The sequence below is a fragment of the Pollachius pollachius genome, assembly GCF_949987615.1.
Source record: "Pollachius pollachius genome assembly, chromosome: 2".
Classification (NCBI taxonomy): Eukaryota; Metazoa; Chordata; class Actinopteri; order Gadiformes; family Gadidae; genus Pollachius; species Pollachius pollachius.
In genome coordinates this window covers 5,997,646-6,019,949 of record NC_136935.1, presented here as the reverse complement: position 1 = coordinate 6,019,949, position 22,304 = coordinate 5,997,646, and the positions used below count along the sequence as shown (strand labels likewise).

Below are 22,304 nucleotides of genomic sequence, written 5' to 3'. Positions count from 1 at the left end.
TATCTTCTCTTGACCAAAACTAAACGTCACTAATTAAATTATTCCATGAAATATCCAACGTACAATCCGAACTGAGAAACGTGGAATGTTATTTGACTCATTATTAAAAAAATGAACACGCGGTAGGGCCAACAAACGGAGCCATTCGTCACGTGGCAATAGTCCAATTAGTGTATGAAACAGTAGGCTCCACTGTCCTTTACGTAACGATCAATTAACTCGGCCAATTAACTCAGCCTTCTGACATTCAAGGGTCCATTGCTCGGCTTGAATGGGGTTCAACTCTGCTGATACACTTTTTTTATAAAACTTCACAACTTTATAAAACAGGTGTCACGTAGTTTTCTATACATGACCATCCACGTATAGACTTTAATTTAAAGGGAAACGCTACAATGCTATCTCCCGTTATTCCTGTGGCGACTGAGATTTCATGAGAATTAGTTGTAATACGTGGCTTCCGAGGATCTATAATCCTTCACCTCATAATCTCTCTGTTTGACAGAGAGATGAATCAGCTCTACTATCAATGAACTTGAGTGAACCAACGTCGCTTAACGTTCACCAAAAAGTAAACTCAGTCTCTCAGTCTCTCCCACTCATTATCTCTTCCCCGTTTGTAATCGAGCAGCAGGAACAACCCGCACCCCTCACAACTCCGCCCCTAGGTGGACCCCTTCCGAGACCTCCAGTACACCACACTTTCCCAGGCGTCACTCTCTGGTCTACCTACCCTCCGAGAAGCCCCCCACGACCAGACCCGGTGGCACCGAACACCGAACACGAAAATGTGTTTCCAGGAACGGGGTTGTCTTCTGTGGGCGGCCCTCGTGGTCTCTTTGGTATCGTGGGTGCAGTGCGTGAGCAGAGGAGAGCTCTTCCCTTTCGGACCGTCCCGGGACCAGGCGCTGCAGCCGGGGAACGACCAGACGCTGCAGCTCGCTCTGGACAAACCAGTCTTCTTCTATGATGCAGCCTTCAATAGCATCTATGTAAGTGGATTAAAGTGATATTATATCTGCTAAGCCTATCACCATGTATCACCATCATTTGTATTTGTCACTTACCAAAAGCAATACATTTTTATTAAAAACTAAAAAAAAAAATAATAATCATATTTCGTAGACGTCACTGTTGCGCATGTCTTATTGATCCACAAGATCGTCTATTGGAAACTTTAAAATACAACGTTCTTCTAAACATCGACGGTGTTTAGAAACGCAGTTTTTATTGATGTGCATCATGTTGTTTGGACTGGGGTCCCTATGGAATGCGGTGTGGACACGCTACCTTGCGTGGGGTTATCGTTTCACTGTTTATCAGGGGCCAAAGTACTCCACACATCTCATTTTGCAATCCATCCCAAAGCAAAAACCCTCTGTCAGAAGTTATGTGAGGGCTTACTTGAATGAATGCTCTAGCATTGTCAAAAGATACTATTATATCTAGGACTAGTATTCTGTACATAATAGTGTGATCATGAATCGATTAAATAAAAAGGAAATTTTGTTTTCCTTTTCTGTTTTGAAAATCTGCTCTATTGACAGTCGACTAAAGCAAAGCCCGCTTAGAAGCATGTTTCAACCCTGTATCCCAGGTCCTGTAACCACCGACCAAATGTGTCTATACTGAATCTGTGTTTTCATTGTATTTTCATAATTCAGAATGACTTTAAAGTATGTCAAAACAACTGGCCTTGAACCCAAGAGCTTAGCAATGACCTTATCAAGTGAAAGGTTTTAAGTATATTACACATTACATGTTTACTTATAGTTGTGACGGTATGAGAATATTAATGTTACCGCCAGAGAAAGGTTTACTACTCTAAGTGTGTAGGTTAGGTGTATGTTGTGCGGTCCCTAAACAAGTGTGCCTACGCGTGAAAGGCGAGTTATGTGTGCTGCTGCAGTGATTGTTATGGCCTGTCGAGTGTCTTGTTAAATGATCAGGCCACATAAATGTTGTCCTAATATGGCTATGCCCCGTGGGGGAAGACTAACACACATCATGTTCGTTTGTATAAAAAAAAAGAAGTAAATAATTACACTTGTAACAATTTTATTGTGGTCTCCGTGTTGTGTATCAGGTAGGGTTACATCTGTAGTATGAAGGGCAGACTTTTTTTTCAAGGGGCCAGATGTGAGCAGTTGGGATTGCTTTTCCCAGTGCTGTCTCGCTTTTGGGCAGGAAGTGGTTGTGGTGATGATTATTGCGCAATCTGTAGGATCTCTGGGTCTGGGATAAGGACAGGAAACGGTATGGCTCTGGCCAGAAGCGGTGGGCTAGTTTGTCCCGGCTCGGGAAGTACAATAAATAACAATGTGTGTGTGTGTGTCTCTGTGTGTGTCTGTGTGTGTGTGTGTGTGTGTGTGTGTGTGTGTGTGTGTGTGTGTGTTTTTTTTGCGTGTGTGCCTGTGTGCGTGTGTGTGTGTGTGTGTCTGTGTGGGTATGAGTGTGTCTGTGTGGTTGTGTTTGTGAATGTTTGTGTTCCCCAAATATTTACAGGACCCTATTTATTTATTGAAATGATTTAACAACTCTGCATGAGTTCATTAAGAGCTTTACGAGTGTGTATAGAGAGGAAACACCGTGGCCACAGAACACATCTTGTGTGTTTGTTCATTAGAGACTTTAGTTGGCCAGGGCAGCTGCCCTGATTCATTAGTCTAATGAGCGGGGAATAGAGATCAAAGTGGGCCCAAAGGACACACACTGGGTTCACCTCTACCGCGGCAGAATGCCTGCGTGTGTTATTCAAGCCCTTTTGGAACATGTCTGTAAAAGCCATTAGGTCATCGCCGCCCATTCCCCCCAGGCCCACCCCCAGGCTACTAACTGAAACCCCTTTTTCATTTCCATATAGCAGACGCTTCTATCCAAAGCGACTTACAAGCATTCATACAGACATTGCTGCTCCGATCGAAGAGTCAACCGTCACCAATTTATTTATTTTTTGCCTGCATGTATGTATGTCAATTATGGCACCCATTGCACTCCTGATCATACCTGGAAAGAGGGATCAAGATTCTCAAGATTTCTTCCTTGTTAATTAAGGGAGTTTTCCCTTGCCCTCTGGGGGGCTAGGGTCAGGGGGGTGTCATACATGCATGGCCTGTTAAGCTCTTTGAGATTGTACCTCTGATTAAGGGCTATAAAAATAAAATGCAATAACCATGCAAGGTGATAGCCAGCTTGCAAGAGCAGTTCGTAAGGTGTCTTGCTCAAGGACACCTCGACACTCCGCTAGGAGGAGCCGGGGATTGAACTCAGTCAACCCCGGTCTACCTCCTGAGCAAACCCTGACCGTTGTTGTCTTCCCTCGTTTCAGGTCAGCACCAACGGCTTCGTGGCCACCGCCCAGCCGCCCGCCGAGGCAGAGTACCTGGGCAGAATGCCCGCCAAGTTCGGCATGCTCGCCGCACTGCAGGGCGACCTGGACACCAGCGACGGCGTGGGGAAGGTCTTCTTCCGCCAGGACCATAGCCCCGCCGTTCTGCAGCAGGCGGCCGACCTCATCAACGGGGCCTTCCCAGAGGACCCGGCGGTGAACCCCACCCACGTGGTGGTGGTCACCTGGGTGGACGTGGCCACCCAGGAACCCCCGAGCAGAGGGGACGGCGTGGGCAAGAAGGTGAGATCCACTGGACGGGCCGTCGTGGAGAGAGAGGGGTGGTGCCCCTGAACTGAACCCACTGATTGATATCGTCGATTTTTCGTCCCACAGAGGAACACCTTCCAGCTGGTGATCGCAACCCACGAGAAGGCCTCCTACGCCATTTTGCTGTACGAAAGGGGCGGCGTGCAGTTCCACTCCACACCCATAGGGGGCGCTAGTGTGCCCATGCAGGTTGGCTTCAGTAAGGGTCTGGTCCAGGGCTACTTCTTCTCCAATAATGGGCCCTACTACCCCATCGCCACTGATGAGGCCACCGTCAGGGAGCTGGCAGAGTAAGTAGCTCAGCACCCACCTGCTGATTCTTAGGAACGTCGTTCATTCATTTAAAACGTGGTTCCTGAATCCATGAGGATTGTGTCAGGAGTCATGGTTTCCGTCTGTTCCCATCCCTCTCAGGGAGACCAACGCGGGCGTACGCGGCGTCTACGTGTTCGAGGTCGGAACTTCGCCCCTGTTCTCCAATGTGGCCCCCGGCGAGGTCCCTTACCTCCCGGCCGAGAGGCCCCAGGAGCCAGCCCCGGAGACCAGGAGGGCCAGCTATGACGCGGGACAGCAAGTGGAGGCCCTCTCTCTGCCGTTCAACCCCAACTACCACCCGGTGCACCACCCAGAGGTGGTGGTGGTGGACGACACCGACATCAACGTAGACGGTGGGTCTATGTGACACTTTTATCCAATCGTCGGGAGCAGTTAGGGTAAGATGTCTTCCTCACAACTCGACACTCCTAGGAGGAGCCAGAGATTGAACTAGCAACCTTCCGGTTACAGATCAACCCACTCTACCTCCTCAGTAAAGCCGACCCTCATATGTGAAGCAGGGGATTCATCGATTCTTCTGTTTACTGTGGTAGTGCTGTACTATGTTCTTAACATGTTAGGGTTGTCATTCCAAGCGCCATCTTTTATGCTCACCGTTCCGTCTGTCCGCTCCACTCGCAGTGTTCCGGTACAACTCTGAGACCTGCGCCGCCGGCAGAAGCAACTGCGGACCTTTCGCCGAATGCCGGGACTACACGGGCGGCTACTGCTGCCACTGCACGCCCGGTTTCTACGGCAACGGAAAACAGTGTGTGGCGGAGGGTGAGAACCCGGTCCCGTGCCGCGTTAAAACACCAGCACTAGCGCCAGGAAGCACTAGTTCAGCGAGGCACTGAGATGAAGGTTTGAGTCTTTTCCCCCCCACAGGAAAACACCAGAGGATCAACGGGAAGGTGCAAGGAAAGGTCTACGTGGGTCACTCCCCCTCGCCGGTTGAGTTCAGCAACAACGACCTCCACTCGTACGTGGTGGTCAACGACGGGCGCTCCTACGTGGCCATCAGCGACATCCCGGACAGCCTGGGGCCCTCGCTGATGCCCCTGTCCGCCGTGGGCGGGGTCATCGGCTGGGCCTTCGCCCTGGAGCAGCCCGGCTTCAAGAACGGCTTCAGCATCGTCGGTGAGGGAAAGATTCTAGACCAACGGACCGAGCGAGACTAAAAATCATTTCGGTTCACCTTGGCTTTGCCGATTCAAGTGGCGTCTTCGTTATTTGCGTCGCTCAGCAATATTTTCATTGAACTCAAGAAGCATTCAACTGTTGATGCTGCACCATGCTCTGAAAAGCGTCAAGGACTCTCCCTGCATTACCTCATCTCGGACCCAGAACAGGGAGGGAGAGAGGGGATGGAGGTTGTGGGAGGGTCACAGTTCATTCAGAGCAATTACATTAAATTAAATCACAGTTTAGTCTCAAAGGGCTTAACAGGCTGTATATTCATGACACCCCCCCCTGACCCTAGCCCTCCAGAGGGCAAGAAAAGAAATCCCTTAATCAGCAAGGAAGAAATCTTGAGAAGCGTCAGCGGGACGATCTTCTTGATGTTTTCCCCTCTTCCTCCTCTGCAGGAGGGGAGTTCACCAGGAAGGCCGACGTGACCTTCCTGCCCGGCAACGAGAAGCTGAGCATCACGCAGGAGTTCAAGGGCATCGACGAGCACGACCACCTGGTGGTGAGCACCACCCTGGAGGGCCGCGTCCCCGAGGTGCCCCGGGGGGCCATTGTGCAGCTCGACAAGTACTCTGAGATCTACCAGTACTCCAACAACCGTAAGGCTCCCAGACTCAGAGTCACGTCAGTGTCACACACACGTGAAGTCGTGGATACATTAACAACAGAAAGTTATTCAGTAGAAAATGTCTAACTTCTATGTTGCAAAAAATGCTGCCGTTCAGGCAAGTATATTAAATATATATCATAAATGTTATATATTATCTATATTATCGATTTTGATTGTGTTGAGACAAATGAGTAAAAGTCATTCCTTAACATGATCGCATGCTAGAAAATCGCAAACTTTTCTTGATTCTCGTGTTTGCCTTGCAAACGATCATGTTATATACACGTGTGCACTAGTCTTTATCTCTCTCTGTGTGTATCTGCTAATGCTGTTAGACATGACCCTGTCCAATCCCCAAGAGGCTTCTGAATCATCGTTCAACCTTTCAAGTGGTGCGGAGGGAGCCATGCATTTCTGTTGGTTTTCACCCCATCTGTCCCTCCACTTACCAGTCATCAGCTCGTCGTCCACGCGGGACTACGTGGTCACCCTTCCCGAGGGCACGTCCGAGACCCGGACGTACCAGTGGCGCCAGACCATCAGCTTCCAGAGCTGCCAGCACGACGAGTCCCTCAGATCCATGAAACCCACCCAGATGCTCAACGTGGACCAGATCTTTGTCATGTACGACTCCACCAACCAGCTCATGCGCTACGCCATGAGCAACAAGATCGCCGACGTCAACGGTGAGGTCACGCAGGTTATTGTCGTCCCTTCCTGAGACTTCCTGTTTTGGCGTTATTTCACTTCCTTCCTGGTGTTCTCCTGGTCCACATCCTGGCCCCAGATAGCGCATGCGGGACTATTCTGTCTCGATCGTCTGGTGATTGCTGCTGTGATTGGTGAGGGAAGTCTAGCAGCACCCCCCCGTATATATATATATATATATATATATATATTATAGAGCGTCAGATCTTATCTTCTCACGACGACCTATATATATATACAGTGTGAGATCTTATCATCTCATGACGACCTATATATATATATATATATAGTTTATATATATATATATATATATATATATATATAAATATATATATATATAAACTGAGTGAGATCTTATCTTGTCATGATGACCGCTATAGACCCATCTGAACGTTGTATATAACCGGGCTCCGTTCCTGTGTGTCCTGGCCTCAGGAGGGGAACCCGAGGAGAACCCTTGCTTCACCGGTAGACACGGGTGCGACACAAACGCTGTCTGCCGCCCGGGACAGGGCACTCACTTCAACTGCGAGTGTGCCGTCGGATTCGACGGAGACGGTCGCTCGTGCCGCGGTACGAATACTTTTTTTTTTACAAAATCTCCCATTGTGTGTAAATACATTTATATGAATACAAGAGGCTTTGAAGGGGAAAGAAATTAAATTATGTATATATATATATATATATATATAAATATAGTCATTTTTGCAGATAGATATTTTGTAGGGCTTCACCTACATGTGAACCCCTACAAAATGTGATTAGTAACAGTTACATGATGAATGATTCCATCAGGGAAATGGTATGTATCTGTAAGGAGCCATCGTTTGATTTTCCATTAGACCCAATTAGTAATTCCTTCCTTCCTGGGAAGCTGGGCACTCCTTGACAATTAGCAAAGCGAGACCTTAGCGTAAACAAAGCCACCGTATTACTGCACCACATGGTCCCCGACCAAACATTCAATCAAAGGACAGCATATCCAGTTCCCAGCCCGCTCTATCTGAAAGAGAGAGAGAGGGAGAGAGAGAGAGAGAGAGAGAGAGAGAGAGAGAGAGAGAGAGAGAACTGCTGTAGTGCACGAGGAGGAGAGAGAAAAGGGATGTTTTTCAGTCACCATAAAGATAGGTTCTGTAGATTGTTGTAATTAAGACTGGAAAAGCCCCCGCTGATCCTTAGAAAACGGCATCAGGAAAACGATAATGTACAGAGTTCCCAGAGTTCAGTGGGAGACTAATCAACTGCAGTTCTTTGACGATTCCCTCCTGACTGTGGTTTTGTCTCTGTGTTTGCCTCTCCAGACGTGGACGAATGCAGAACCATCCCTAATATCTGTGACCAGAATGCCATCTGCAACAACCAGCCGGGAACCTTCCGCTGTGAATGTCACGAAGGCTATCAGTTTGCCACTGATGGCCACTCGTGTGTTGGTAAGTGGCATGTGCGCATCGCCAGGTACAATTGCAAGTCTCTGGTAATAGTGGGTTGAAATGTTCCGATAAACAAACTTATAAAACATAAAAGGTAATGTATGGTATAAAACCTTTGTTTATCACGAATGGAGAGTTATTGAGGCATATGATTTGAAGAATGCCATGGCGGAGTTGAGCTAGTACTGGGGAATACAGGAATAATTAGGGTCTAGGAGTGTGTGTCTGTGTGTCTGTGTGTGTGTGTGTGTGTGTGTGTCTGTGTGTGTGTGTGTGTGTGTGTGTGTCGGGGGGGGGGGTTCTATCTGTGTGTTCACGCAAGCCTATTATCCAGAGTTTCTTACTTTCTGTATCAACCTTCCTGATGCTTGCTATGGACTTTAAAACGTTATTTTCACTGCCTCGTACTATCCATCCCTTTAATGGCACGCCTATCAGGACTTCATTCTTTTAATTTCGACATTTATATTTACATTGGCGTTAAAACCAAGTTTGACATCCCGCTCATCCTCCTCTCCAACAGAAGTCAGCCGACCCACCAACCACTGTGACGAAGGAACCCACAACTGTGACGTCCCTGAGCGTGCTCAGTGCAGCTACATCGGAGGCTCCGCCTTCATCTGCTCCTGCCTGCCAGGATACATAGGCGATGGCAGTGTGTGTGAAGGTGATCGATGAGAGCACACACAAGCACACACTTCATCATTAACACTACAAGTGAAAGCTTTCTGGACCCACCGCAAAATGAGAGCACACAGTTCATCAATAACAAATAGTACCTCACTAGTGCACTGAAACTATCCACGCACACGCATGGCTTAGCGGAATACGTGTTTGCAATAAGGATACTTCACTGAAGTGTTTTGCTTTTAGTTATTACAACCAGTTCAGCCTCCGCATTCCACAACAAGGACTGTCAGGACATAATTGTTAAACCATCCGACCTGGGGAGCGCAGCGTAGATTGATTATACATCTGGTACAACTAAACAGCAGGACATGAAACACAGCAGATGGTGTATGTATATTCACCGCATCCCGGCCCTCCCCCCGCCATACACACACGCACTCTCAAGAGATTCACCCATTCATATTTTCCATCTCTTCTCTCTCTCTTTTCGCCATACCTCTCCTGTCCTCTTGTTCAGTAGTCCACCAGTATCTGCTCAAATCATCCATACGTACAGCGCCACGGTCAGACTCCCCAGTTAACCTCTGACCTCGAACTCAGCCAAGACCGAAGTTCACCAGATCTTTAAAACTGAACCTCAGGCTCTCAAGTGGGCGGCATGTGGCTCAGGAGGTTAAGCGGGTTGGCTGGTAGCCAGAAGGTTGCTAATTCGATACCCGGCTCCTTCTAGCTGAGTGTCGAGGTGTCCCTGAGCAAGACACCTCACCCTAACTGCTCCCGATGAGCTGGCTGTCGCCTTGCATGGTTGACTCCGCCATCGGTGTGTGAATGTGTGCATGAATGGGTGAATGTTAGCCGATATCGTAAAGCGCTTTGAGTGGCCACTGGTTAGCAAAGTGCTGTATAAATGCAGTCCATTTACCATTTATCAACGCCTCGTGTCTTGATTCCCCAAGACTCGGAAGAATGCCGGCCTGGCAGCTGCCACCAGGACGCTGTGTGCTACAACACCCAGGGATCCTTCACCTGCCAGTGCAGGCCAGGTTACTATGGAGATGGCTTCCAGTGCGCCCCAGGTGAGAGTCTCGGAATGCGAGCCCCCCTGCGGCCTCGGAGAGCCTTGATAACATTCACTGCGCTCTCTCTGGAACACAGTGGGTTTAATCTGCTGCTAATGAGGCTTGGGTTGAATCTGTCGTTTCCAGTCTTATTTTTAACTTGATTTTATCTGGTATTAATGGGGCTGGGGTTGTTATAAAAGTGCATTAGATCGTTTTTCATCTATCAGTTATGTCTGGAGAAGGAGAACGATAAAAGAGATTTTCAGTCTTAACTAAATTCCATCTTTTGTTTTTTTTGAGGAGATTGTTCTAGTGAATGGGTGTTTCAATCACTTTCCAGTCTTATTTTGAACTGGATTCATACGCTCCCCAGAGAGGACCAAGACCCAGTGTGAAGCCCACAGAGACAGTGTCCTGGGGGCCTCAGAGTACCGGCCCCGGCCGGTCGGCCACCATGTCCCCACGTGCAGCGACCGCGGCGAGTACACGGCGGTCCAGTGTCACGCCAGCACCGGACACTGCTGGTGCGTGGACAACCGCGGGCAGGAGATCCCCGGGACGCGCTTCGGGCCGGGCCAGCGGCCATCTTGTGAGTAGCAGCTCCGAGGCTGATTACAAAATGACTCCGACGTCACCAATGCTGTAGTCTACAAAATACATACAAAATATGAAACTTTATTCGGCGCACTGGGCACTTAAAAAATATTACACTTTGCTCTTCTGTTAGGCCTGCTGTTAATGGATTCTTTTTTGTTTTGTTTTTGGATTTAGTTTTTTCATGGCTCTCAATTGACAATAGCACCTCCAAAGCTGAATAAAAAAGCACTCCTACATCACATATGCTGTAGTAAACAAAATACATAGAAAAAAAGGAAACGCTATTCTGCACACTGGGTTCCTTCAAAATATTTTTTACTAAAGTTTTTCCGAATCGGAATAAGTATGTACCGTCGGTAGGCCACCACTCATTTCCCGCCGGACCTCCGCTAGGTATCGACCACGGCGACCCCCAGCCCCCGGTGAGACCCACTCCCCGACCCGATGTCCAGCCTCCTCCCTCGGGGACCCACCTGGTGTTCGCCCAGAACGGCCGGATCGAGCACATCCCCCTGGAGGGCTATGACATGAAGCCCGGCCAGGCCAAGACTGTGCTCCATCTGCCTGTGAGTCTGTTGTGTTGTGTCGCAACTTATTGTGTTTTCAGATCAATCCTCCTCGGTCGACTGGTGGCGTTTACTATGGGATGTTTTATTGGATTGGGTTTTCCTAAGGGTTTTCAAAGATGTTTGACATGTGGTTCGAATCGGTTTGGAATACTGTCAAATGGGTGTCGGGGATTGAGTGTGCTCTAATAGTCATGGCTTGTTTATTTATGAATGTTCTGATAGAAGAGTGGTTGTGCGTCTGTGCGGTCTAATGTGAAAACGCATCCTGACCTTAGGAATCCCATTTGACATTCTTACTGTTTGGTAATAGGTTTGTGCTGTTTAAAATGAAAAAGATTCATATCCAATGCTTCTTACTTTAAGCATAAGAATAGGATGTTAAATGTGACTTAACTCGAGCAGAAAAAATAGCACTTACTTGTAGGTATCTGCCAACATTCTGGAGAAAGCCACCACAACCACCTGTGTTGAAATGAGTGTCTTCTGCACATGCTGTCAGCTTACCTAAGTTTGCTTGCCTGTAATAACCAGCTTGTGCGTTGAAGCTCCCAAATTCCCCCCTTCTGCCTCATGCTCTGGAAAAGGCTAGGCTTGTGCTTTATTGGAGACACATGGTGACATGGTTGCTAATTGCTAACATCAGCGCAACACTCTAGAACTACAAACTGCATTTCATGTCGCAGATTCCCAGACCAGCTGGCTCCGGTTTGTGTCTAGCTGTAGCGCATCCATATTCCGGGGTTGTTCTTTTTTATGGGCCAGTTTTTTGTTTTCCAGTTTTCTAGCCTGTGTCTAGACGTTAATGTCCTGAAATATGCAGAACCATCTGTCTTGTTTTTGTGCTTGTTTTATCACGCACCTTTCTGGTTTTCAAAGAAACCGCACTTCAAAGACATGGGTGGTTGACCTCTCAATCTCCGCAGGGCAAGCTCATCATCGGGGTGGCCTACGACTGCGTGGAGAAGATGGTCTACTGGACGGAGATCAGCCCGTCCTCCATAAACAAGGCCAGCCTGGAAGGAGGAGACATCATCCCCGTCATTGAGTCAGGTGGAGTCCACGATAGCATTTAATTCAGTCTGAAAACCACGTCTGTTATCCTCTTGCATCACACACGTTACTCTCCGTTTGCGATTACTTTTGAAGTGAGAGCAATCGATGAGTCCTCGTCTCCTTCCCAAATAGGGGTCACAAGCCCGGAGGGGATCGCCGTAGACCACCTGGGTCGGAATATATTCTGGACGGATTCCAGCACGGACCAGATTGAAGTAGCCTCCATGGACGGGTCTCAACGGCGGGTCATTGTAGCCACGGACCTCGTAAACCCCCGTGCTATCATCGCCGACCCCCCTAACGGGTGAGTCCTTTTCATGCATTGCCCATTTTGCTCGTGCTTGGATACAAACATTTTCTTTGATTCTCTCCCAAGTCAAGCATCTGATCTAACAACACCCACATTCCTTTACAAAGAAACATCTACTGGGCTGACTGGGACCGGGAAGCGCCCAAGATTGAGACCGCTTACATGGACGGTACCAACAGACGGGTGTTGGTGAAGGATAACCTGAGCCTTCCTAACGGCTTGACCTACGAGCCTCAGACCTCTCTGCTCTGCTGGGCAGATGCCGGTAGGTTTCACCTAGAGTCTGCATAGCCTCCCCCTCCCCTACCCCTACACCCCTCTTACTCACTTATTGTATGTTGTACGTCTTTGCACTTAATGTACAGACTTTTTGTATGTTGTACGTCCTTGCACTTAGTAGTTGCACTTAATAGTACTACAGTAGTGCATTGTGTAGTATCTTATCCTAGCTAGCTTTGTTGGATAGATTAACATAGCGTTTGTAACAAGTGCTCGGCACTTGTTTCTATGAACATTTGGACTGTACCGACAGCGATATATTGTTTCTCTTTCTTCTGGCAAATGTACCTATTGTAAGTCGCTTAAGATAAAAGCGTCTGCTAAATGGCAATCTAAATGTAATGTTCTAGTAAACGTTCAACAACAAGGCTGTGTTTTTTTTGCTAACTTGCCAACATGCCACATGACATCACCCTAGGCACAGCTTTTTTTCTTCATATCACCTTTGGCAACGTAGACTTTAACTGCCGTAACACAAGCACGTTGGCATTTTATTGTCCCATAACCGGGGAACTCTCTCCTGCTTGTAGGCACAAGGATCCTGGAGTGTATGAACCCGGGAAGGGGAGACCGCAGAAAGATGACTGAGGGGATTCAGTACCCGTTCGGGATGACCTCTTATGAGAAAAACCTTTATTACACAGACTGGGAGAGGTAGGCTCCGTCACCAAGTGTTTGTCAACAAATGACTTATTTTATCCCATGTTTAAATTAATACTTGCTTTTGTATATTCAACAACTTAAGGGTTAGACTCGAGACATAGCTAAGTGGAAACGTATCCTGGAGGCATCCTCATTATGTAAAACATTCCTTGCAAAAAAATCACCAATCCAAAATTAGAAAGTTATTCTAGGGTGCTGCAAAAAGCTTCAAAAAAAACAATGAGCCCTTTATGTACCCTTTGGTGTGTGATGCAAGAGACCAGCGTTGTCCTGGTGGCCAATTAGCGGGCCATGAAGAAGAGAGGGCCAAAGGTTAACCTTCCAGCACCACTCCCAGAGGAAGGGTTCAGGCCTTGATGTTCCCCCACACTCGGCGCCTTTCCCCTGCACACTGGAGGGCTTTCTCCCCTCCGTGGGGCCAGGCGGTTTGCGGACCATGACCACGGAGAGAGAGTGCCAGGCGATAGAGAGCAGGGTCAAGCGGGCCGCTTTAAAAAGTGACAGCTGCCTGCCATTTTTCAGTCTCTTCAGCGTATGTGAGTGACCTGTCCATGACCCCCTTCCCTCTGATCTGCCCAGAGATTTACCCCGGTGGATCAGAGAGGAGCAGTTTTTTTGGGTTTGGGATTGTGTGTGTGTGTGTGTGTGTGTGTGTGTGTGTGTGTGTCTGTGTTTTTGTCCGTCTGTGTGTGTATATGTGTGGGTGTGTGTGTGTGTGTGTTTTTGTGCGCCTGTGTGTGTGTGTGTGTGTTTTTGTGTGTGTGTGTGTGTGTGTTTTTTTGTGCGTGTGTGTGTGTGTGTGTGTTTTTGTGTGTGTGTGTGTGTGTGTGTGTGTGTCTTTGTGTGTGCGTCACTGTGTATCTCTCTTAGTCTCTTTTTGTTTATCTTTCATACGGGGGAGCCTAAACGCTTCAAGTGCTTCAAAAAGGAGCCAAATTAACTCTAAACTAAACTTTACTCCCTCTGCTTTCATCAGGTGCCCCGTCCGTCCCTGCCCATAGAGGACTGAACTGTTCTGTTGATTGTGTTTACGTTAGGCAGGCTGTGGTTGCCGTGGACACCAACGGTGGCCGGGAGACGTCCGAGTTCCTGCCTCTGAAACGCACCAAGCTGTACGGCATCACCACCGCCTACGCCCGTTGTCCACCGGGTAACTCACACACTCGATACATCTGGGCATACTTCCTAAATCTCCTCTTTTTACGTTGACCCCCAAATGTTTACCGAAAACTATGTTTTCTGTTTGCACCGTGACCTTTGGATTGCAGCATTCTGTGATTCATAGACCGGTCTAAAGAGCATTTCTTAGAAATGCTGTCACTCTGGTGAAATTGTGGCTTCGTCCAGCCTCTTTCTGGTCACCGTCGCCACACCATGAACCCCTTTGAGTTTAACAGGGACTTTTTTGAAAAAGCAAGCATGGATGTACTCCTCAAGCATGTGAGTATCTGGAGGAATTCCCAAGGATTCGTCCAGGGAAGGGTGCAGTTAGTGTATATTGCAATACAAGGCTTCACTCCTCCAAACCTCCCCGCTAGATAAGAGGGCATAAATCCAGAGAATGCAGAGCCAAGGGGCCCTTCGACATCTGGAGTCTGCTACGTCTCACCCAACTATGTGTATCTGTTGACCAAATTGAGAAGCGGCTGTTGCCTTAAGCCCAAATGTTCTGGTGCTTGAAAAACAAACCTTTCTCCTCCCCCCCCCAAACGGTCTCAGGGTGGACTGTGTTGAACATAACATACTGTCATCGTTGGACATGTTTAACTTTTCTGTGTTCTTGTTTCTCCTCAACACCCCATGTCCCCCCCCCCCAGGACAAAACTACTGTGCTGCGAACAACGGAGGCTGCTCTCACCTCTGTTTAGCCACGCCGAATGGACGCTCCTGCAAGTGCCCCGACAACGCGGCCAGCGTGGGCTGCGTGGAGACAGGGCAGTGAGCTGGAGATGGAGAAGGAGATGGAGATGAAGAGAGAGGGAAGAGAGAGGGAGATAGAGAGAGAGAGAGAGAGAGATCTGTGGAAGTGATAAGGAGTGGAAGTGTTAATGAAGAAGTCCCAAAGTGTTCTTTAGTGTAACTGCTCGACAGTAACAGACAAAAACAAAAGAAAATACAGCGATGCAATTCCTCTGCCTTTATGAATATATATGAATGCCTACCAGAATTGTAAATATATACACATTTTGTTGACATTGTTTTATACCAATGCACATAATCTAAGGAAACTAAGGAACTACAGGGATATTGAATATTTAAAATGTGAAATTCATTACAGCAATAAATGACATCAGGTGCTCCAACATGGTTGTTATGATGTTTTACCTACGTAAACGTCAGCTTGTGATAAACTGTAGCACAGGTTATGATATGGGACGTGTGGGTTACCGAATTGACAATCAAATGAGAAGAAAAACATGACTCGAGGTGCAATTACTATGGAGTTGGTTTACATTTTGGGAAGTGAATAAAAAAAGTTACACGGTTGTGTGTCTCTGAGTGAAGTTACAGCGCCATCGTGTGGGATGCAGGCTATTTCGCCATTGAACGATAAACTGGGTCATTTGAACCACTTCCAATTCTTGTTATTTGGAAAATACATTTAATTAATATATTAAGCGTAATTTGTGAACATATATAAACAGGTTATATTGCAACAGAACCACAATAGCATGCAAGTTGTCTTTATCACTGCCCAAGCTTCTTGGAAACAACATCATATATCTATTTCGAAAAATGTAATGTTTTCAAATGACACGGCCTTGTTCTGCAGTTTGAGAAGAAATAGGCTACTTTGTCTTCCAGCGTTCACACACACACGCGCACACACACACGCGCACACGCACACACACACACACACACACACCTTGTTATCAACTAAATATGTCGACTGTGGTCGAAATGTGTAAACTAAGGAGATATGGGTTGATTAGGGGATTATGCAAGAATTATATTACGATTTTGACGCTACATACATAACAGCATGTAATATCCAAAATCGTAATATAATTTTTGCATAATGTTGTTGTCACACAATGTTGTATGTTGTGTCACAATGTACCCAAAATGTTGCTGTGTGTACATTGTTTTATTACTACCTGAACCAAGCCTACCCAGTGTGTAGAAGTTTACACAGTAGCATGATGTAAATGCATTGCACATTTGAGAGGATATCAAATCATAGTTGAATATATTGTGCAAGATAATGATTTTAATTTACTCAGAAATATGGGCATCTTAAAACTGCCTTAGCCACATGCCATCAACTGTACTTTAAAAGTACAAGGTAAATCGAATACAATTCTCAAAAATGTGCACAACGTCTTCATGTGTATGCAATTAATAAAAAGATAACGTGTGATGTTATGGCGGGTCGGTGTGGTACTGATGCTGCCTGTTAGGATGGGGGCGCTGTTGTTTTATAAACTAGACTTGCTTGGGTGGGACGCCATAAACCACAGTAGCGCTTTGAGGGATGCTGGCTGATGAGAAAACATTGAATTACATAGTGGCTAGGACCCCATAGTGAAATGGGGTACAACCAAACATGTAATGCTGTCGTTATCGTAATATTTATTGAATGAGTTAGTTATGTTGCGACAATGTTTGACATTGCTCTCGCTCTCGTGCTAGTGTTCACATGCAAGGGCGTAGGAACCGGGGGGGACGGAGGGGACGTGTCCCCTCCAATATTGGAGACAGGCGCATTTGTCCCACCTAAAAATTATACCGGGGGGAGAAAAATATTTTATTTTATTTTGAAAGCGCAACACAGCGTCTTGCCACCGCTTCTTATTCTAAAAAACGGGATGATTGAGCAATTAAAGAATTGATTTGATATTTATCAGTTCATTACTGCTATTCAAAATGTGTTTTCCTTTACAATTACAAATGTATCTTTTTAGTAGAATAAAATATATTTGTGAATTTTTTCAGTGTAGTTAATTTATGACATATTTCTGTTCAAACCATTAACGGATCTGTCAGGTTTCCGATATGTGTCCCCCCCCCAATGTTAAACTCATTCCTACGCCCCTGTTCACATATAGTCATTGAATACTTTTTTGAACAAGCAGGCTCATGATATGATTTCATGTAGTTCTTGGCTTTTCAATGCATGCATGGTTGAGAGTAGACCATCTAGTGTCATTTCGGTAGTGCGATCCCGCATCTGCTTCGCAGCTCCAACATCCTTGTCAAGACAGTCATGGAATGGTCCAAATGCCCTGGATTTACTTTTCAGAGTAAAAGCATTTATTTGCACGATTGAAGCTATATGAGACTCATGTCTTTTTTCATATACATTAGGATAGCAGCATAAATCCTGTAATAATTAAATGTAGCCTACACATTCAAACCTGGACAAAACGTTTTTTTATTCATATATTATTTATATTAAAAACATGTTTTGATAAATTATTTGGGAATTAATTAAAGAATTATAAGTCACATAACAACATTAACTTTATAAATAAGAAAAATAATTCATATATGTCACTAGAAATAGGCCTACCCTCGAACGACCACCTGCAGGCTTGACTGCCGTAGAAAACACAGGACCGGCTTTTATTTTGAAAGCGCCGTTCTTCACCAGAAGTGGTATTCTGGCAGCCGGCTTTTACCTTGCCGTACCATCTCATTGACTGTTGACAGATAGGCTAGCTATGGGCTTCGCTCCTGTCTGGTTTTGACCTGTTTTGTTTGCAACAGGGCAGGTATAGTAGAAATGGTCCGTGTGCTCACACAGCCCCACTCAGCTGTGTGTGTGGGGACGGCACGACACAGCGCTCACCATCCATACCTCTGAGTGCATGGAGGAAGTAATAATATCCTCTGATGCTAGCTATTGATAGCTGCTTTATTGGGATTTTCCTGCAGAGCCCGCTGTCAAAGAGGCAGACCAGTATAGCAAATTTCATAGATGTGTCATGCATGACTTCGAGGACCGCTTTGGGGACACTTTCGGAAGACCTTCGGAGGATTGAGGAGGCGACCGACAGACCAATCAGTGATAACTGACTTTGCATCCTCTTCTCGAAGTTGTGCGAGACATGGCCAGTCCACATCACAATGATCTGTCGTTTGCATGGGAGAAGTATATGGACTGTCGACTACAAGGAGCAGATCTACAGGTAGGTCCCTGTGTGCACGCGTGTTTGTGTGTGTGTGTGTGTGTCACATGGGCGGAATTGATGAAACTGAAAATGAAAGGGAAATGAAGCGTTTGTGTTGGTTCTGCGTTGAACAAGTTCGTGTTGAGACTTGGATTTTTGGGCAATCTCAAAAGTAAATAAGAGCTGCTGTGTCAATGTGAACAACACGATTAGGGGCCAATGACACACACACACACACACACACACACACACACACACACACACACACACACACACACACACACACACACACACACACACACACACTTTGTGAGAGAGCCAGTGAACTAACTTCGGATCATAAGACTAGGATTAGGACCACTGTAGATCTGACACACACTCATTCTTGCTCTAAAGGTATGTCCTGTTCACGACAAGAGCCCTTTTCTTTTTGGTTATCTAGAAAAATGTGTGAGTCTGTGTGCAAATACATAGTGATACATTAATTTGTGTGATACTGAATAACTAATTGCAACATCAAGATTTCTCAATGATGTTGTCGGCAAAAGTACTGCTTTATGTATCTCATAGTATTATAATACATTTTCCTATAAGGGAAACCTTTAATCTGCACCTCAGACATTTCAGTGGTAATATATCCTGAGTACATCATGATTTTTTACCTTTCCAAATTACAGAACCAAGCCCTGGTCTGTAGATGAGATTGCGTGTAGACTCCCCTCAGGATGTTTCAAAACACCAGGGTAAAAAAAAAAGGTTGATGCTCACTTTACTCTTGAGCGTTCGAGTAGTTGCAGTAGCTTCATGCTGGTTCTGCTTATCTGATATGGTTTGTTTTATTCAGCAAATCAGTTTAAGGTGAACTGAGGACAAGTTAAAGCGAGTCGTTTTGGCACACAAATGGATTTTGCAAGACTCGGACAACTAGGCTGTTATTTTAAGTAAACCTTATCGGTATTAGCATTCATACTACTGTATGTATGGATTGTCGACAGGTTTTCAGGCATAGGCTATGTCCTTGATCTCTGTAGAAACCGAAGTTTGCAGCTAATAATGGTAACTACTTGCAGCTACCATTATATGTAGAAATAGAACCTTCAATCCCTCAATTACCACAGGTTACTGAGTGTGGTATGAGGGACAATATAATAAATTCTGGAGCCTCATATACTCCTAGTCTATTTCCCCTGGCCTGCATTCATGAAATGCAAGCTTACATTTGACAAACCAATTCATTATGAAAGCACTGTGTCAGAAAAATAAAGCTGAGTAAATAATATGTGGCATGAATGTGAAATGCACACCGTGTTCTTGAATGGCTCTGTAAAGGCATTAGCCTAACTGGTAGAGTTGGGAATTTTACCGTCTCAGAGCGGGGCTGCTGGTGTGAAACCGATGATGTGTCACCTTCGCAGTTTGTTATCTCTCACCGTGGAATCTGTGTTTCCACACAACCTGTTTAGTAATGAAACAATGCAGGGCAGCAGTTTTAACGACAAGTCGTTTGTTTGCTTTTGTTCAAGTCTCTCTCTTTGTTTCACGCAGGTCTGTGTCATTATTCTCTCATGCAAACAGCTGCAGGCCTACACCAATGGAAGTCAGTTTACATGTTATTACAGTCTATGAATTGTTACGCCTTTAGGTGTGGATACTGTGCCAGTCAGTGTGTTTTAATGGGAAATCGAGGCCACAGTTTGAAGATGGGAGACAGTGGTCTGTTGGTCACTTGAATAATTAGCCAGTGTTTACATTTTTTAGCACGTCAAATGTTTTTTTGTGAAACAAGGACCTAGTTTGTCTTAGTTTGAGGAAGTCTTCAGTACATCTGAATGACCTTATGACTGCATATTTTGTTCTGTTTACGTTTGAATGTTTATACTACAGCTGGGCTGCAGGTGTGTTGACATCCTTGTACTTAGTTTCCCATCTGTGCCCGTATTACTCTCTACTTTGTGACAATATTACAATCTCTACCTACTGTGGAAGATGACACCACGTCCTTCACACTTGCTTTCGGGTTAGTTTTTTTAACCAACCACGCCTGCCTGTTCACAGTCTGCTGTGTTGATTTGCTAGGACGTCAGATTAAAATGAAGAAAAAGTCCCTTGCTCTCAGTTCCTCACTGAAGCTGTGTCGGTGAGCCTCATCCCTGACCCTGACACGTTTCAAGGAGGCCCAAGTCTGCAGATACACTCTAGGGACGGGCTGACAACACCGTGTCCTTAGCCTGGCTCCGCCTGCCTAGGTGCTTCCGCTCAATTTTCATTTCCCTTCAGTACTACGTCTGGGTTTGCGGTATATTCACGGGTTTTCTCGGTCCAAAATTGTGTGCGTCCAATCAGCGAACAGAGGGAGCGGCTGAGAACAATGACGTTAAAGTCAGCTCTCGTTAACGGACATCTTCACGCACAGTGTTTGGTTTGTTTACAGCCTGCGCGCAACATGATTCCCAGCCGGTGCCGGCGCATAACATACGCCACGACCAAACGTTAGCGATTGATCATGGCAGATCCAGAGTGGCACTGGGCAGATCCAATAGTTTTAAACTTCAACAGACACCCGCCGTCAATTGAGTGGGTCCAGACTCTCTGTGCAAATGAAATGAAGTACGAGAGCCTGGAAGGACCAGGCTACCGTGTCCTCACATGGTAATAAAGCAATTTGGGATGTTGTTGTTGCGAGAAATGAGTCGGAACTCTGCCTGACTGATCCAGAGGAAATGTGGAACATAAGGGGCCTCTCATGATGCTCGTCACCAGGGAAAGCATTCCGAAGAAAAACAGACAAATTCAATCAGCTTTGAATCCCGTGCACTCCCCCGGTCACGAGAAGGGACCCCCCCTTGACCCCCTCTGTCCGGTCACAGAGGAAGATCAGGCCCACTCGCTGCGAGAGGGTCCATGGAGATGCACCTGTGTGAGGGTGGGACCCAGGGACCCATTTTGTGGGACCCATCTTGTGTATTTTTTTAAGGCGAAATTTCAAGTTCTCAGTTACAATGTTTTTTTTGGGAGAGACATGATGAATAAATGCAACATGTTTTCAAACTCAAAAATAATTGTTTGAATAATCGTGATTTCTATATTGACCAAAATAATCGTGACTATGATTTTTCCCATAATCGAGCAGCCCTAGTGTGCGCGTGCGTGCGTGCCAGAACAGCAGGGTATCTTCTAAAAAGTTTCTACATGGAACAGAAACGCAACATCTCAATTCAACATGATATCCTCCCTAACCAACCCCCAGCCCATGCAATAAGGTGGAGTTTTACTTCCCTCTCGACCTTTGCCATGCAGTCTCTAAAAAAATATGCAAAGATTGTTTTTATTTCGCAAACTGAAAGCCTGGCTGGAACCTGTACCGGCGGAGAGCAGGTGGCTGCTCCTCCCACACGAGGAGATGATTCGATAAGCCACAGACCGAGTCCCGCGGTGGTCTTCAGGCCAGGATTGGGAGGGTGTGTGGATAGCAATCTGGCCACAATGTAAACAGATGACCAGCTGCTTCATCAAACCCATAATCCATCTCCTCTACCCCCGCTGATCCCCGACTGAAGTCACGCACACGGCTATCACTGCACTCTCTTCAGCATCGCACAGCCGTACGCCTGAATAAGCCCTTCTACTGAAACAACACTTTGGACGTGTAGGAGAACAGAAAGGCTCCTCTTGCCCCGAGCTCCATTTTGACATGTATTTATTATTAACAGGAAATTAAATCAAACCCGGTGTCTGGACAGTCTGGACAGGTCTGTGTTCCAGTCTGGTGCATCTGATCACAAAAGTGACATTAAAGTTGCACGTGGTAACCTAGACGAGTTATTGCCCTTGTGCAAACAGGGGTTATCGTTGTTTGGCAACCTGGAGGCCTAGTGTTATTTATATGTGGCTTTGTGAATTACACACTATCATTGGTAAGGGGTACAACAAGCAAATGGGAAACTTCTGGGGTTTTAAGTTCATTGTAATTGCAGTGCAGAATCTGGTCTTGGAAGTCAATGATTGATGACATTGATGATAAATAAGGATGGCATTAATCAGTCATGGCGATCTCTGCCCTGTTCACCTGGGGACTGTGTGTGTGTGTGTGTGTGTGTGTGTGTGTGTGTGTGTGTG

At 46.2% G+C, this 22,304-nt stretch overlaps 2 protein-coding genes across 2 annotated transcripts in view; both read left to right on the top strand.

Moving 5' to 3' along the window:
• The first annotated feature begins 732 nt into the window (after positions 1-732).
• Positions 733-15,561, top strand: nid1a (nidogen 1a). Its single transcript, XM_079758781.1, has 20 exons — positions 733-992; positions 3,329-3,631; positions 3,725-3,948; positions 4,073-4,326; positions 4,616-4,756; positions 4,862-5,113; positions 5,563-5,763; positions 6,227-6,460; positions 6,918-7,055; positions 7,784-7,912; positions 8,436-8,579; positions 9,499-9,618; positions 9,977-10,192; positions 10,594-10,766; positions 11,693-11,819; positions 11,955-12,126; positions 12,240-12,397; positions 12,942-13,065; positions 14,112-14,224; positions 14,892-15,561. Exons 1-20 carry the CDS (start codon positions 789-791, stop codon positions 15,014-15,016), a joined length of 3,552 nt encoding a protein of 1,183 aa, XP_079614907.1. The 5' UTR covers positions 733-788; the 3' UTR covers positions 15,017-15,561.
• Positions 15,562-17,737: 2,176 nt separating this feature from the next.
• The window catches only part of lyst (lysosomal trafficking regulator), a 68,207-nt gene continuing 63,640 nt past the window's right edge, over positions 17,738-22,304 (top strand). The window contains exon 1 of the mRNA XM_079730187.1: positions 17,738-18,206. Within this exon, the coding sequence (XP_079586313.1) occupies positions 18,126-18,206 (81 nt within the window). The 5' untranslated portion in view covers positions 17,738-18,125. The remainder of the gene's footprint in view (positions 18,207-22,304) is intronic.

Coding starts and splice junctions, on each gene's coding strand:
- nid1a (XM_079758781.1), top strand. CDS start 789: ATGTGTTTCCAGGAACGGGGTTGTCTTCTGTGGGCGGCCCTCGTGGTC. Junction 5,114..5,562: donor GAACGGCTTCAGCATCGTCG/GTGAGGGAAAGA, acceptor CCTCCTCTGCAG/GAGGGGAGTTCACCAGGAAG. Junction 10,767..11,692: donor AGACTGTGCTCCATCTGCCT/GTGAGTCTGTTG, acceptor CAATCTCCGCAG/GGCAAGCTCATCATCGGGGT.